At 44.1% G+C, this 17,732-nt stretch overlaps 1 protein-coding gene across 1 annotated transcript in view; it reads right to left on the reverse strand.

Moving 5' to 3' along the window:
- Positions 1-11,235: 11,235 nt before the first annotated feature.
- TXLNB (taxilin beta) overlaps positions 11,236-17,732 on the reverse strand; it is a gene marked incomplete at its 3' end in the record, with an annotated part of 34,288 nt that continues 27,791 nt past the window's right edge. The window contains exons 8-10 of the mRNA XM_080342922.1: positions 14,036-14,128; positions 13,231-13,326; positions 11,236-12,051 (exon numbers count right to left, since the gene is read on the reverse strand). Coding sequence (XP_080199048.1) covers positions 11,236-12,051; positions 13,231-13,326; positions 14,036-14,128 — 1,005 coding nt within the window. The remainder of the gene's footprint in view (positions 12,052-13,230; positions 13,327-14,035; positions 14,129-17,732) is intronic.

Here is a 17,732-nt window from a genome sequence, read left to right on the forward strand (position 1 = left end):
TAAATGTTATTGTTAACAATTACTACTCTGCTTAGGGCTTGGAAAGATTTGCCAAAACCTCAGGAGAACTTTATCAAGCATAGGAACCTGAGCTTATGGGAGGTAGGGCCCAAACAACTGATGCTGCGTCACACATCCCATTGGCACTGCAGGGGGTGAGGATTTTTCATTCCCAGTGGATCTGGATGAACCCACATTTTTGCCAATGGTTGCCCCTCCACTCAGCTGGCACACCTGCCTACATCCCCTGAGCAAAGGCAGGTCAAAATGATCTGGTTTGCTTGAGCATTTTCCTAAGTGAATCTACAGCTGCCTGATGCTTTTTCACCAGACTGGTTAGGAAATGATCACACCAGCTGGTACGCTGGCAAAATTGGTGAGGGCTTAAGCTGCGGTGGATTTCATGGCAACGTACCAGGAAGACTGAGGGCTGAATGGGGGCTGAATGGGGGCTGAATGGGGAGTGGTGGCTGCTTTGCTTGGATTGCAACAGTGCAGGTGGGCAGGGAACTCAGTGCTGCAGATAGGCATGTACATGGGCTCTCTTGCCATGAAATAAGGGTGTCCCATGTCATCTCAACAAAAGATGAGCTGAGGGAGCTGGTTTGTTCACCTAGGGAAGACTCAGAGGGAATGAACTGTCATCTTCAACTAATGATGGGAGGCTATGGAGAAGAAAGTGGTACAAGGTGGCAAGGCAAGAGGCCAAGGGCACGGGCTGCACCAAGGAGTAGTAGGCAGAAGGAAAAATAGTTCACTGTGGAGGTCATCAAACATGGGAAGAAGTACCCAGAGATGGGGGGGTCTCTGTCCTTGGGAATATTTGAAACTGACAGGAATTGAACAACCCTGATGTGACTTTGAAATAGTCCTGTTTCCCTTAGAAAGGGAAGGTGACCTCTAGAGGTCCCTACCAACATAAAATATTCTATAATTATAATTTTTATGGCATTTTGCATTGCATAAAAGCAATTAATCTTAGTGAGAAGTAAATGTTGATATGCAAGTCTGTACTCAAAATAACTCATAGCCATGTTCACTATCCCAATTTTACATGCAGGAAGATGAGGCAGAAAGATCATTCATTTGTCTGAGACACAGGGTCCCAAGAGCAGGGATTATAATGCAAAAATTGCAGAGGTATCAGGTGCACACCTGGTGTCAGCATTATATGTCTCTCCCTGCCAGACGGCAGTGCCGATGGGATTCTCCAGGGCTCAGCAAGGATCCCAGCCCCTCCCTGGGGGAGAGAGGCACCAAGTGGATCAGTGACGTTCCAGTGTGTCCATGCAGCTGTGGTGTTACAAAGCTTACACCATTAAAATGCCTTACTACAGCTCTGCAGGTCTACATGCTTTATAGCTATAATAGAACATGCTACATCATGCGATATGTTACATTAATTAAGATGTTAGTATAGTATATGTTAATTCACCAGTGACTGCATATGAAGCTGTGTTCTATCAAGAATCTCTGTTGGCATATGTATAGTAGAGACATAGAAACAGATAATAGCAAACATAAACTGAATATGTGGAAGGCCTGTGTGGGTTAATGGCAGCCACTGTTCTGCACACACAAGGTAAATGTGTTGTTTTATAGAAGTTCGATCTCCTTGCTGAGGAACCAGCTGAACCTATCATGATGTTGTGTACCCTGCTTGTAAATTGTGATTATTTTAACCTATATTTTAAGGAGTTGTAAGTGTATTTAATGGTACAAAAAATGACAGGTGAAGAGGAATGGGTTGACCTAGGTAGATGTGAAGAACTGCTGCTATGACATCCCTTGTGGTGGCTGGTACATCTCTTCCTGACCCTATGTCAAGCTGCTGTTTCTGTTGTTAAGGCTTTTCTGAACAGCCTTTCTAGCTGTACAGAACAGTACTAGTCAAGAGTGTAGTTTTGTGCAATGATCTGGCACTTTAGCAAAGGTCTAGATCAAGGGTGTCAAACTCATTTTCACTGGGGGCCACATCTACCACGCGGTTGCCTTCAAAGAGCCAAATGTAATTTTAGGACTTTGAAGGACTTCGAAGGCAACCACGAGGCTGATGTGGCCCCCAGCAAAAATTAGTTTAACACCCATGGTCTCAAAGCACAAACTTAAACCAAAACTGTCTCCAGTCGGTGTAATTCAAATGTGACCCTGAATTTCAGGAGGTAACACTGCATTACCAACCCACAAAAAAAGGCTGCTTCTAATAAAAATGACATGGTCTACACTGTTCGTTTCCTTTCTTCAAAACAAATGCCTCATTTGCATTACATTCAGCCTTCGGTGTAATAGAAAGATGAGTCTTTTGTGTTTTGGGATGCTGTGGTCTGTAGGCATTGATTTAATAACATTTTGTGGTACAATAGGCAAAGCAAGAAAGAAACTCTGTACATTCATCTTGCTGAGGGAATTTTCCAGTTAGGATCTACCAGAATGAGTGGGAGCACTTGATCCTTGAAGTGTGAGCAACCTTGTTGCTGGCACACGACCTGTTCTTGCATGTGAGGACCAGTCATGTCCATAAAGAAACAGGAGAGCTTTCGTTCTCTTTGTGAGCGGAACATGCAACACACAGTTCCAAATGGTGGAGCTGGTCATTATTGTTGCGTGTTGGGTATTGTGTCTTCCCCATCTTTTGTGTCAGACTGAGATTTAAAATACAACTTTTCAAATTCTGTTTTCAGTTCAGGAGTTTTCTGCTAAAATAGTCAATGGAAAGGTTACTATTAACTCTGAGAGCAGCATTACGCTTCAGAGTTAACATCCAAATAAAATGAATGGGTTCTCATCACGCAGCTCTGTGTCTCTCTGCTGTGTGGATTCCTTTATGAGTAAAGGATGGATGAAGTTCAATTAGCAGTTATTGTGACCAGAATTCAGGTCATAGTTTTATGAGGTGCTGTCACAAAAAACCACCCCAACTAGATCACTGCAGTGTGCTGAGTTAAAATTAGCTCTTCTTGGTGGTGGGGAGGGGATATTTTTAATCTGGATCATCTGAGCGACCCAGCTCAAGTGCAGTGAGTGCAGTGTGTGGGTGGGAGTGATGCCTTGAACGAGGGGATGGAGGAAGAAGCTGTAAGTCATGTTACTGCTCAAGCTGGCATTTTATTTTTAATTCTGTGAAAACTGGTGGAAACACCCAGGAAGAGATAACTGAGTAACATGATGAATAGGACAACTTGACTCTCCCCCTGGGATGTGCTTGAGGTTTTTTTCTGTATGTGATTGCTGTGACACTGGAGGTGTTCAGCTTGCGACTTTTTTCTCAGAAACAAAACTAGCTGGCAGCTTGTAGGCTGAAGCTTTCTGGTGTGAGCTGTGGGGCACTGGGACCACCTGAACTGACAAAACAAGAATTCCAGAAAACCAGATTTTAAAAAAAAGCTATTGCTTTTCTTGTTCTTGTTTTCAGTAATACTCTCCAAAGGCATGGATTGAAAAGGGGACTGAGCATCACAGTGCCCACCTTTCATGCTGCTGACACCTGGCAAATCATGAAACGGTATAGCTAGGAGGCATCTTGAAAAGTTCCCTGTCTGGGTGAGGTCTGGCATGGTCCATGTGCCCAAGTCGCACAAGCCAGCTCTTCCAGCCCTGTTACCATTTAGGTAAGGTGCCCAGCCCTGTGTCCATAGCACACCTGCTGAGCTGACACATGGTGATGGGACCTCAGGGGCATCTCCAGTCCTCTGGTGCTTAGACCATAACCCTTTCTTTAAGGGATCCACAGTGTTGTAAAATGCACCTTTTCCCTCTGGGCTGCAAAGGCATATGCTGCCACAGCTTGCCATTCGAGGTAGCTTCTTTAGCTTAGAAAACTGCCCACCTTTGCAAACTAGAAGTGATGTGAAATAAGAGGGATCTGCCAGAGGACCTTTTCATGGCCTGAGTGTTACTGATCTGTGGGGGCACATGGATGAACAAAAGCCCTTGGCTCTTCTCAGCTTCCACACTGAGTGAAGCACTAGCACCCCAACCCTATAGGGAGCCAGTTTTAGGAGACACACCAGCAAAAAATTATATTTTATTTTGCAGGGTTGGTTTCTGCCAGATTAAACCCCAAATCAGCCCACAACTATGTCAGAGGGGGGCCAGCACCCAAATAGGAGATGAGGACGTGATGCCCAGCACAAGTGGAGGGAGGAGGACTCCTTAAGTGGTAGCTAGTCTTTAAAAGCATACAAATTTCCCTGCTGCTCACAGCAGTCATCCATCTAGCCCTGTATTCTGTCTCCAGCTGTGGCAATCAGCAGATTGGCCTTCAGGTAGTGCTGCAATCAACTAGTAAGTGAGCAGGATTTTGGGACACCTGGGCTGACCTAGTAGCTTGCTGCTGCCAGAAGGACTTTTCCCACTTCATTTGTCAGCACTCTAACATGCTGGAAAAGAACCCTTTTTTCCTTAGTTGGAATACTTTTCTGTTGGGCTAGTGAGTTAGATCAGTCCATCAGTGAGCCTGACAAGCCCGGGCGCAGAGGAGGGTCTGCAGAGCCGTAAGCTGGTGAGAGGAGCAGGACCTCCCTGGTCGTGGACACAGAGAGCGGTTGTTGCAGCCGCTCAAACAGCATTGTCAGCCCTGACCTAGATCTCGTGTGAAATGAAACCTGAATCTAATCATATTTTGTTCTATTTTTAACAAGGACTATCCAGCAAGCTGCAGCAAGCAGAATAGATTTAGACCCTTCATTGAGTGGGAGAAGTGTGAGAAAGAGCAAAGAGCTGCAGGAAGTGGGTGAAGAAATGGTACTCTGCCTTTCATCCTTTCTGAGGAGAGGATGGGAGCTGGAGCATTGCAGCACTTGGTGTTTGGATGAGCTGCAAAGTGAAGGCTGTGGCCACTTGTGGTCAATAAAGATTGTGGTTTTGGCACTTTTCCTAAAAGTAGCTTAATGAAATGCAATGTGTTGGCCAAATTCTAGTTGAGTAAATCCACTCTGTCTCTCTCAGGGCCCCTGAAGTATGGCTTGGTAAAACGTTTGCTGCATAGGAACAGGGGACTTGCTAATGATCCAGTAGTTCAGGCCCTTGGATGGAATTCTCATTGGACTTCTATGTGTGGTGCCCAGCTAGCTCCAAAGGAGCAACTCTGATTTACACCTGCAAAGAGCTGGACCTTTATTTCCACTGATGGCAGCACCAGAATTATCAGGGTGAGGTACAAAAAATATAAGCAATAAGGGAATAAGCTGATCTTTGAAAAGGTTTCTTTCTATTACCACATAGTTGGTGATTGGATTCTGCTCTGCAGGTTTATACTTCCTGAGTGCTTTTGCCTTGACTTTCTGTATTTCTGCTGTGTATTGCTGTTGCATTACAACCCAGAGCAGGTGATCCTCATCCCAAAGTGAAGTCATAAGTCACTCTGTAACATTTATAGCTTGAAAAGCATCTTGGGATCCTCTGATCTCACTGTCTGTGGTGTATTTTGATACTCAGTGTATAAAATGATTCATGCAAATAAGAGGGCTTCCTGAACATCCCATCCTCCCTCCCCCCCCCCCCCCCCCCCTTTTTTTTTTTACAGGAAAAAAAGGAATATTCTACTAATACAAAACTTATTTTCTTGATTAGTGAACATGAGATAGTTTCTTCATCACTTCTTTATTTCATGGCTTGTGGCCACAAGATGAGACATCTTAGTCCAACTTTAGAATCTTTTTTTTGTGTGTGTGTGATAAGCATAGAGTCTTTCGCTAAAGCTGCCTTTCTTTTGGACTTGATTGCAAGTATTTCAGCTGCACATCAAAGCTGAAGCCTACTAACTTTGTCAGAGACAGGCTTGCACTTAAGCCTCTCCCTTTTTTTCTTTTAAGCACAAAAATATTTTCAATGGGAAAAACGGAGAAAGTAACCTCAAATCAGAGATGCATGGGGAAAACAAAACAAAACAAAAATAATCCAGGATCCAAATACAGGGAGAAATGTAAAGCTTCTTCCTAGTCTTCCAGTCAGGGCTGCAAGCAGCTGTGGCAGGCAGGCAGGATGATGTGGTTATTTCCTCCTTATGGGACATCCTGATGGGACAGAGAGCACAAGCCTCATTAGGCAACATGAATGAGTGTATATGCATGCCTTGGTCGCACCCTCGGGGTAAAGCCAGGACTGCCCAAGTCTGGATGCATGATTTCAGCTGCTCTGCCTGGGCATGCTTACATTATGTGGCTCCTTTGAGTAGGGGCAAAGAGCAAAGACCATTCCCTTTAGACCGTTGTCATTATACATGTGATGTAGATATTGAAAAATACAGTGTTCTGGGCTTATTTCTGAACCATTACCTCTTTTGGCCCTTCACATGCCCTTTCTTTTAGACCATCTTCAAATAGCAGCATGGAAGCTACTTTGCTGATGTAGAGAATTGCTCACAAATGGCATATGCTCTGGCATCTTTCTTTGCCACCCCTCTCCCAAGGCCAGGACTGAAATGTAAGAAAGAACCTCCAGCGCTCCTTGCTGTGCCTGTGAAGGGGGAGCTGGCCCGTCGTTTGTTCAGCCATCTGCGGCCCATGAGCAATTACCTCTTGACTCGCTGTGTTGGGTCAAGTATGATGAGCAACGGGGGCTGTGGGGTGATGGGAGCTGCCAGTCATATGAAGCTGTGACCCAGTGGGGACTGTGGATGTTGACATTTCTGGGTTTCCCTGGGGTTTGAGCACTGGCCCAGCACTGGCCTGCCACAGCCATTGTTTCCTCCTGCATCTTTGAAAGGGATGTGATAAATCTTTTCTAAGTAGAAAAAACCAGCATTGTACAGTAGTGAATGGTGCTAGTGCAAACAATTCACGGGAAGGGGAGTGCAGCAAGCACCCTTTCCCCATGTCTACCCTTCCTTGTCCTCCCAACTCCTTTGTCCAGCTGGCATGGGCTGCATTGCTGGGCAGGCTGACTTGAGGGCAGGGTTGTCTCTGTTCCTTATGTTTGCCCCAAGGCTCAACAAAGGTCATGGGTGAGCATTAGTATGGATGGCCATGCAGGGTAGTTTGTGGGCCCAGAAGAGGAATGGGTCCTGCTGCCATTTCCTAATAAAGTAATAAGAAAAGTCTAAATTCAACACTGATGAGCTCAGTGGTGTTCATTGCAAGGAGAGAGGGGCGGTGTGAATCCAGAGATGACTGCATATGTGGTTGATTGCAATCTGAATTTAAAGTTTCACTGGGTTTTACCACGCGTCACTGTTCCAGGTCACTTGCAGAATTGCTGCAGTTCTGTCATCTGGATTGTATATTCCATGCCTGCGTCTACTTCTGTTCAGTTTTGTGGAGAAAGTTGAGCTAAAACAGATCAGATGTTTTTTACTAATCTCTCATCAGCAAGATTTATCATTACTGTGGTATGCCACAGGGATCAGAAATTAGGTGAGAGGGTCATGCTAGCATCATGAATGTGATTTTAGCTGTCGTCATGAAAATCCCCTCACATTTGGATAAACTCTGGGTTATTGAAAAATGTTGTGTTTTACCTGTTCAGCAGGGGAGCTGTTACATTTTTTGAGGTGACAAAGGTCAGACATGCAGAAAGTGAAAGTATTTTTGTTCTTTCTTTGCAGCTTTTGTGAATAAAGGCTGTTGCTGGTTTGGAAGCAATGGATGGTTTTAATAAGGAGGATATGGCTACCATCACCACCTTTCCTTACCCCCTTGTGCCTGGTGGTATAGGAATAAATGTGTGAAATAAAAGCAAGACTGAAGGAGGCACACACCAGAATTAAACGGGACTGGCAGTATCAGTAGGAGAATGATGATAAGGATGAACAACAGGGAAGAGACGTGTCTCACTGCTGCTCACTGTCTCTGAATGGTCACAGGAGTGTGGTGGGTTTCTGTGTCATGAGTGCAGACATACCTGAGGGAAGTGCAGCAGAGCTGATGTACAGACTGCAATCCCAGAGGCTTTTCACAAGGACACTGCAACCATGCAGAGACAGTTTTTGTATTGGGTACCAGCAAAAGAAGAGAGCAAGAGGAGGCCAGCAATTAATGTTGAAGAAGAATGGGAGAAAGTTGGTTGACACACAGAAATCTGCAGTGGCGATGGTGGTTTAAATTGCCAGTCTAATGCAATGGATGACGAACAGGTGCCTGGTTGAATTTTTTTAGCTTTTCTGCCTCTACTGAGGGTACTCCAGCCTCCCACAGCTCTGTAGGCCATGAGATTACACATAAACCATCCCCATGGTTTGACTCTAAGTGTTCTATCCAGCCAGGTATACATCTGGGATCAGCCAGAATTTTCTCTACATTTTTTTCTCCCATCTCTTGCGAACACGTGAGGTCAAATCCTGGAACTAAAAGCCAGGAGGGTCACTATTCTGTGCTTTCAACGTTATATGTATGCACTGAGAACAAGGAGGAAACTGCTTGGGATAAAATGCAGTTGGTAGATGCTATGGGAGAAGAGAAGCAACATGTATGTGGGTAGAAACTCATGGAGTAATAGGAATTTCAAGTATGTAAGTGCAGTTTTAGATGCAAGAATTAAAAGGGTGAAAATGAAGAAGGTGGAAGAGAGTGGGAGCAATTTTCCCAGAAGGCTGGGTAATTATTCATGAGGGATGATGGTGTAAGAATCAGTCATGACTATGTAGGAAGTTTTCATCTGTAGGATCCTCGTCTCCCTGCTTGCAGAGGTTGGAAGGTATGAGGCAACAATTATATAATTGAAGAGGTGACCATATGACTATGCAAAATGGAACCAAGTTAAAGCTGCAAGGCCATGTCAACCATTATTATTATGTCATTGAAAATTCAAATGTATAAAAAAACTTAAACAATTAAAGGCATTCCAGGGCCTACTTGAAGAAAAAGAAGTTGGTTTCATGCAGGTAGGTACTAAAATGGGAACAGAATCAAACAAAACCAAGGAAGGAAAAAGAACTTTAATGGGTATATAAATTGCATTAATTTTAAGTCACCCTAATGACAAACAAAACTTGTACTCTTAATGGAAACTATATTTCTACAGACTTAAGTCAATGGAAACTAAAAAAAAAGTCAATCAGGTGAGTATAACATTTTATCTTACAATACGGATTTGTTACTGGTTAACATTTTCACAGGCACATAGCTGGCTTGGTTTTCAGAGATGGCCATTCACTTAGGGCTTTGAATCTGAATATTTGATGGGATTCATCGTGTCTAATTTAGACATCTAATAAAAGACATTTTAAATTTAAGCTTGTTTTCTTAAGCAGGCTCTAGAAATGGCATCTTCAGAGAGAAAGTAATTTATTCTCTCTTGGATGCCAGTCTTGTCCTCGAAAGATGCCTATTCTTCTCTACTGCTTATAAAAGAAGTTTAAGGTAACTAAGACTTGAATGATCTACTTTCAGGTGATTAAAGACATTAAGTAAATCCTGTCAGTCTTGGTATCTAACACAGAGCATCCAAATTTGGAAAGTGTAGCCATAATAGCTACTTGAAAGGCCATATCAAAACAACTTGTTGCAAATCACGCTCTGTATACTCTAGCGGTTACCTCTAGAGAAGGCTGGACCAAACAGTGCAGACACAGACATACTTAACCAGGGTGCAGACCATGTTTGCTGTAAGCAAAGATTCACACCCCACTCGCAGAGGGTGGCATGCTGGAAGGACTCTGTGACCGCAGTTTCCTACAATCTGCCAAAGATGGCATCTCTTCTCTTGGTTCACCATTATTTCAATTCCGGCTTGACTGAGTCACTTTGTCTTGGGGGCTTCTTGGGATTTGTCTATAAATGTAGGTTTCTTTGATTGTAATATTTCCCTTTCCAGCCTCTGGACATCATGTTTAATAGCCCTTTTCAAATTCTTGAGCTGTTCAGGTCAGACTTCAAAAGGCCTGGACTGAATTTGGAGGAAGGGGATGAGACACAAGAAATGTGCCAACAGGATTTTTTAAACTTTCTTTCAAATAACCGTAGTCTCCTTGCTTGAGACCATACAGCTGTCTGGCTAGGTGCCCTCTCTCGCTCCCTTCCTTCTTCATCTCTTTTCTTCGTGCCAGAATCAAGCAGTTTCTTTCATGGTGTCTACATTATTGAGCAATGGTGTGTTGGCAGGCAGATAGGAAGAGCTGGTTAGACAAAAGAGGGGATGAGAATGTAGCCAGTCCCTGAAGGTGTCTGTGAGAGGGACTCCTGTTTTCCTGGTACCTATTTTCTTCTGGACTATTTACTTGTGCTGCACTCCAGCGAGTGGGGTAACAGGCGAGTGTGCTCACCCTTCTCCTGGGAGCATCAGCACCTGGGCCAGGAGGAAGCTGTGGTGAAGAGGTTTACGTGGCTGTGACTGGGAGAGATAGCACCACCAAGAGGCGTGATCTCAGGGGTATCTTCTGGAATACATCCTGGTACCTTCTAACGTATCTCTACTCTGCTTTCTGTTCCTGGTCTACAAGCTGGGATCTGCAACTGAATTTTGAACTTCTGACCTCATTTGTGAGCTGAAAACAGCCATGAGCCCCTGTTGGGCTCATGATCCCAAACAGTGTGACAAACTAGCAGGTTACTCTTGGATGCAGAAAGAGGGTTGTGACCCCTAACTTGGGAATAGCCATCAATTTGGAAATTGCTGTTGTTTTCAGCCATTTTATAAGGAATCTAGAAAAGATCTCCCCTCCTCTATGTTCTGTTGAACATAGAACCTCTTTTAGAACACTAAGGAGAAAAGACTGATTCAAGGTAAGCCTAAGAGCTCATGAGTGTTCAAGCCACAGTGCTGACTGGTAGTTTGCTCATACAAAAATCACCTTTTGTTATTGCACCTCTTTGGATATGGCTGACCACATTGACAGTTTCACTATTTTACTTTGTCACTACAGATGTCTTTCACCTCATGTATTAAAATCACTATGTGTCCAAGTGGGCAATCTTTTATGCAACATCACAGCAAATAGATACAATTAATTATGAGTCTTCAAATAAATGTATGTGAATTGCAATGACTTTTGAAACGTGAAACTTCAACACTTTAAAATTATTTTGCTGAATGAGATGACTCATTATGCCTGAGAAAAAAGATCCTGTAATTTCATTGTATTTTCCTGTCATTAAGAAAATACTATGCTTCGAGCAGATGAAGGACAGCAAAATTTGCAGAGGATAGTGGGAGCAAAGAGAAGTGCATTACATTTGCCTGCAGAAATGTGAGTGTGTTTTAGCACCCACTTTTTGTTTCTTTAAAAAAAAAAAGTATCAATTTAGAGGGTGAAGTAGGGCTGTGGTTTATAGAAGACAAGCCTGGATACACCAAGTGTCTTCAATCCACTGCTTCCATGTCTGTGTCCCCTATTTGCTCTGCCAGCTGACCCTGGACAGACTGCTCCACTGGGTCATCCACACATTCTGCAGCTTTTGGTGCACTTTTTGTGGGTACTGGCATATTCCCAGGGGGAGCGAGCATGTTTTGTGTGGCTGTTGGCATGTTTTCAGGGGTTGCTGGCATGCTTTCAGTGGGGTTTGGCATATTCCCAGTGGGTACTGGCACACTCTGGGGAGGTATTGGGGCACTTTCTGTGGGTGTTGGCACCCTTTCTGGGAGTGACGACATGCTTTTGGTGGGCTTTGGCACGTTCTCGGAGGGTGTTGTCATATTTTCAGTGGGTGCTGGTGTGCTCCTGGTGAGTGCTGGCATGTGTTCAACAGGTGCTGGTGTGCTTGTGCTGGGTGGCTCACAGCTATTCCCAGCCTCTGGCCGTGGGGTCAGAGGAGAAGGGAGTTCTGGCTCCAGGACAGCATTGCATGTTTGAGCGTGACAGGTCTCTGGGTTGCTGCTGTCGTTTGGGAGGGATTCCTCCACCTTGTGGGACACCCTGAAAGCTTCTGCCAGCTCCTTCAGCATCCTCTCATCAGCAGTGTGCAGCTCAATGCTCGCTTGCTCGGTGGAGGAAGGGCTCGTATCAGCCTCATCTTCTTCTTCTTCTAAGACGCCATTTCCATTCACCTCTTCAGGGAACTGTGCTTGCTTTATTTTTTTGTACAATTCATTCCTCTCTTCCTGCAGAGCCCGGCAAAGGTTCTCTAGCCTCTGGATCTTCAGCACAAAGCACTCATATTCCTTGGATCTCATGGCTTTCTGTGGTCAAAGACATCAGACAAAAGTGCAGACTGAGTTTGGGTGCATTAAATTCTTTGGTAGAACTGGCAGTTAGGGAACAATTTGAGATCTAGGCAGCCCTCACAGGATTCTGCCAGGTAGCTGGCTTTCACCAATTGCTCTACAATAGCTCTGGTCTTTTGTACTGAAGCTTTAAAAGGAAATTCATCCCTGTTACTGTAGTGTATTAGCATTCTCCATACAGATTCAGATCAATTTCACTCAAAAATATTTGCTGCAGTACCTGTTGATGATATCTAGAGAAGGAAAAACATAGTGGATGTTCATACAGATAAGCAAGGACTACTGGGACTTCTGGTGGGTGTGGGTGTGAATTTCAGGGAAAACAAGCTGTATTATTTTTTTTGTTTAGTTTGCTTCTAAGTTCTGTGAGAAAAGCCTGAGTTGGAACATTTTCTTGCCTCTGCACCCAGTGAAGAATCAAGAAATACAGAAACCCATAGAAATAGCAATAGCACAGAGCTACAAAGCTAACTAGAAAGACCTGGTCCAAAGTCAGTAGAAGTTTGGGGTGAAACTTCAGGCAGCCTCTTATCGTACTTGAATGAGTTCCAACATGCTCATGAATTTCCTCTGTAATGCTTTTGTGACTGCATATTTAAAACTATGGTGAGCTACCGTACTTTCTTTCAGCTCTTAAGAGTTTGCCCACACAGGAAATTAATGAAAGGAGTGAATTTAAAGTTCATTAGCTAGAGCACATTAATTCCCTGGGTGGATGCTCCATGCAGAAAGAAAATAGCGTGAACTAATGCCAATTTGCTTCTATATGAGAACATTAACAATCACACATTTTTAGAGCACTTAAAATTCACAGTTACATAATTCAGTTTCTCATGGACGTAATGAATGTCTGCACAATCTGAAAGCCCCAGCAGTTGGGATTTTTGGATTTTTGTCCTTTTTTTTTTTTAAAGACATCTAATTATCAAGTTAGTTTGAAAACAAACAAAAAACAAAACAAAAAACAAAACAAAAACAAAACAAAAAACAAAACAAACAAACAAAAAAACCACCCCACCTTATATTCAAGAACAAATTTTTCATTGACTTGTGGAAGTTTCAGGTCACCTCATGTGCTAGTTAAGGCTTTACATGGGGGAAGAGGTGCATCCTGAGATGAAAAAGACCACTCACCTCTTCAATCATGTCCAATAATGCTCTGTTACAGCTCTCAAACCTGGATTTCCATGTAGCTGTATCCTTTTCCAACTTCTTCATTTTCTTTGTCATCTATGGAAACAGGAGGAAAAGCTGAATAACAACAGGAATTCCACTCTGCAGATTAAATTAGGGCAGCCCTTTTATTTAGGTCTTTGACTGTACTCATAACACTGCTACTAGCAGCTGTAGTGGCTGTGCTAAGTAATAATTTATGTTAAGAGATACATTTAGTTTTAAGTAGCTGCCATATAAATTTCAGCCTTTAGTCTGCAGTCCTAAAGCAAGACCAATTGATTACATGTTTAAAAGAATGGCAAACTCCCAGAATACAAACTATCACAAAAACAAAAGCCAAAGAAGAAGTGACATTATTCTGTTTGTCTCTTTACAAAGACTGCAGTGCTGTATTGCTGGGAAGCTAAAGAAGGGCTTGTATCTCCTGAGCCAGCACTGTCAAGGAAGTTCCCTCTGGATTAGGCACCTCTATACCACCTCCAACATGCACCACTAGCTATACGGCACCACCTTTCCCTTCGGTTTTCTGATGGCTGAACTCTGTGTGGGTCATTAGAGGTTGCCTGGATTAGAGCACCAGGATTTTGGGCCCCAGTGTCAGAGCAGAAGATTGTGTATTATGACAGTGGGTGTTTTTGGTTTCCGATTCCCATTCATTACAGGAAATAAGTATACCAATTGCAAGGAAACAGTCACTTGGGCTTAATGGTGGGAAGGCATTGGTGGGCTTCAGCACAGAGTTCAGGTCAGAGCTGCTACTCACTTTCTCCATCTCCTGTTTGAATGTCGCAAACACTTCATTGCTTTTGGTCAATGTTTTCTGAAATTCTTCAAACCTTTCAGAGTAGAGGGTGATCTGTATTTAAAACCAAAACAAAACAGTAATTTCAGAGTCTCCAGGACAGTGAACTTCTACTTTGTTAGAAGATAATAAAATAAGCATTATGTTTGGGCATGGAAATTAGCTCTGTTTGGAGACCACAAAGCACAAACATCAGGGAACTGAAACTCTCTGCATCTTTTTAAGGCTGCAAACTGTTATGATTTCTCCGTTGCAGAAAGGTAAACTGAGGTAGAACAGAAAGACCCAGGCCAGTGATTTTAAAAAGACCTAGAAATTATAAGTGCCCTGTTCTCCTGAATGTTGCAGCTATGGTGTCTCCACATGGGGTACCCAGAAGCAAAATTATTTCCTGAAGTTGACACTTCTGAAAACATTTTCCTTGGTAACTGCGGGGACTTCAAAAGGGCATCATTAAAGTCTGCAAAAATTTCCAGTGCATGCTTTTTCTCACAAGCCCTGTACACTGCTTTTCTCCTAGGATGACCTAGAGAATCGAAAATGATAATGTGATCCCTAGGCCGTCTCCATAGGCAGGCACTATCCTGAGCTGGTCCAACCACTGATGCTGTGCAGGACCAGCCAGAAGGATTAACTTAAGGTGAGAGTCAGAGTGGCCAGAGCTGTGCCTGAGCTCTAAGCCTTGCTTTGACACACAGACATTGCCAAACTCCAACTTCAAGCTGCAGGAGAAAGCTGTGGCAGGCTTTAGAGGAGGATTTCAGTACAGACCTGGCTGCCCAGCTGTTTACCTGCCTTCTTGACTACCAAACAAGCCAGGCTGGGAGCTGGGTGCTGCCCTGACTATGCTGCTTCTGGTATCTGAGCAAGCCAGGGGAGAGGCATCCCCACATCATGCTGCAGCCAGTTTCCCCTTTTCCATCTTCCCAATCCCCACTCAGTGGCTCAGGCTGTGGGTAGGAGCTTGCAACAGGCAGCACTTGATGTGCTTGACTGGGCTCCACTATTGAAGAGGAGCATCACTGCTCCCTTCCCCTGTTACCTGGCACACAGGGTAACCCCACCAACCCACTGACACCCACCTTTCGCTTCATGCCACCGTGATCCTGTACTGGGTTCCTTCAAGCTGCGTCCCTGCACCCTGGCTTGAGCGAGCTGAGAGGGCATCTTGTCAGCTCTGTTTTGTAGCCTGCATGTGTGCTGCAGCTGCGGGCAAGGCCAGCAAAGGTGAAGAAAATAATCCCCTGCCAGCCTACTCTGCCAGTTTCACTTCACTTCATGAAGCAGAGCAGAAAAAAGATCTGTTGCAATGTGCCAGCATTTTAAGACTATTAGGGCTACATATTCTGCTATTCGTTTACACGTGTTAGCCACGTGAAACTTCATCTCTGGCTGTATTTCATCAGTAATCCATATTTTTGTATCTAAAATCTGTGGATGTTTTTGAAAAAAAATTCTAAAGATCCGAGGTTAGTTTTTCTGCAAGATTTTCTTGTTTTCTGCTGCCACTTTTTTTTTTTTTTTTCTTTTCTCTTCTGGGCAGGAAAAGCACTTTCAAAGTTTGAAAATCATGCAGGATGCTATATAGATAAAGCAGGGTTATCTACTCTTTGGAAAATAAGATCAGCTCCAACTCATCCACTGGAGCCAGAGCACCCCCAGAAGCGTTCAGGTGACCGGACATTTCATCTGTCTGGTCTGACAGCTCTTGTTAGAAGAAGGGTGATTGATGTAACACACTATGGCTGAGGTGTGATGGGTGCAGAGCTCTGGGAGGTTCCAGAGCAGCCTGCAGCATTCAGGCATCTGGCTGGAGGCAGGTGCCCTTTCTGCACTGGCAGGGAGCTGACTAAATGATTAGCTAGGAGCTTTTATTCTGTGCAGTGTCAGCCAGCACACACCCTCCCCCGATACTACTCTTCTGTTACTGAGCAAAAGAATATTTAGAAAATGTTTCTAGTGGTGAGGTGGGTTTAATTCTGATTTTGAAATCAGATATGCTTGTATTATGTTTTGTGCTGGTTCTGGCTGGTTGTTATGATGCCCCTTGTCATGGCCATAGCTGCAGTGTAGTGTGGATGTGCCTGAACTGAGTTTAAACTAAGTAGTTAGGCTCTCGGTGGCTATGAATACAGCACTGGCTGCAGCCCTTCCCCACTGAGCTGGATGCAAGCACAGGAGGTTAAACCCTTCAGAGCTCTGTGGTGCCAGTATTGGAGCTACCTGACAGGATGCTGATGTGTGTGTTTACACTAGGCTGTAGCCAGAGCTGTGACCTATGCACAAGCAGAAACTCAGAGGCATGTATTTTATGCAGCCCGAGTGCCACAGCATGAGTGGGACACTGATACCAAGTGAGTCATTTGGAACAGACATCATGGCTTTAAGGAGAAATTCCTGAGCACCCCCGAGCCAGATGAGGGAGCAGGGGTGGGAGCCAGCAAGTCAAGGTGAAATGAAAGATCATGTTTCATTGCACATGTAGGGCCCCGATTCTGGAAAAATAGTCAGGGGCTAACACAATCTGTTAGCTTCCGTATTAGGGTTATTAATGTGAGTAGGGTGTGGGTTGAAGCTTTCAAAAGCTGTGTTTCAAGCAATGTTATGGGTAATAACTGATCTTTTATTATTTTGAAGCTTTTTACTTCTCAAATCTGATAGTGGTAGAAGCTATATTAATAAATTTACTTTGAAATTTAAATTTTAACAAATCTCCTAGCCCAGAGCTGTTGTCTTAAAAAAACTCACCTCAATTCTATCTCTGCTTTTCCCTTCGAACTTTTGCCTATTGTTTAACTAGATCAAAAACCTTTCAGGTTTGAACAGGGCAAGCTCTGATCTCAGCTGGGTCCCTCAGCAGTACCATAGCACCACGAATAGCTTCTGCATTTTAAATTTGAATAATAAATGAATCTTTTCTTAGTGGCTGGGAACAGGCTGCGAGAACTGTCTCTCACTAGGACCATGCACTCATACTCCTCATTTAGGGAGATGAGGACCCCATTGCTGCTGCCCACTGCCCATCCAGTGCCCTGACAGCGCAGGCAGGGATGACTGGGGGCAGTGCTGCTGCCCGGTGACAACTTGTGTGTGCCAGGCTTTGGGAAATGGGCGTATCTCAGCATCACCATGCTGTGAGGGTGCTACTGCGAGGACATCCCTTTGGGCCTCTCATATTCCTTTCAGTTGCCATAGCCCAGTGGTTGCATTACGCCAGCTACCAAAAATGGGAGGCCTTGACTGACTTTAATCTTCTTGTTTTGTTTCAAAACACAGACCTAAAACAAGTCGACCTAAGAAATGTGCCTGGGGAGGGCGTGCAGCATCCTGGGAAGCACCACCATGGTTTGGGTGTATCTCCTCAGCTGCTGCCAGATCCCTGTCGCCATTTGAAAGGCTGGATTTGGCTATCTCAGACACACTGTGCCACCCAGAGACAGGCTGGCATGAAGCTGATGTCCCCTGGTTCCTTACAGCTCAAGGAAGCAAGGGTGTTCATCACCTCCTCTAAACTGGCATGGTATCTCACTCACTACAGTAGGCAGTGAGGACTATATTATGGCTTGTCCTTATCTCAGTGACCAATGTCTTCTCATAATTTCCATGCAGCTGTTCTTCTCTTAATATCTATTTGTTGTTTTGTGCTGTTTGCATCAAG

Source organism: Nesoenas mayeri, assembly GCF_963082525.1.
Source record: "Nesoenas mayeri genome assembly, chromosome: 3".
NCBI lineage: Eukaryota > Metazoa > Chordata > Aves > Columbiformes > Columbidae > Nesoenas > Nesoenas mayeri.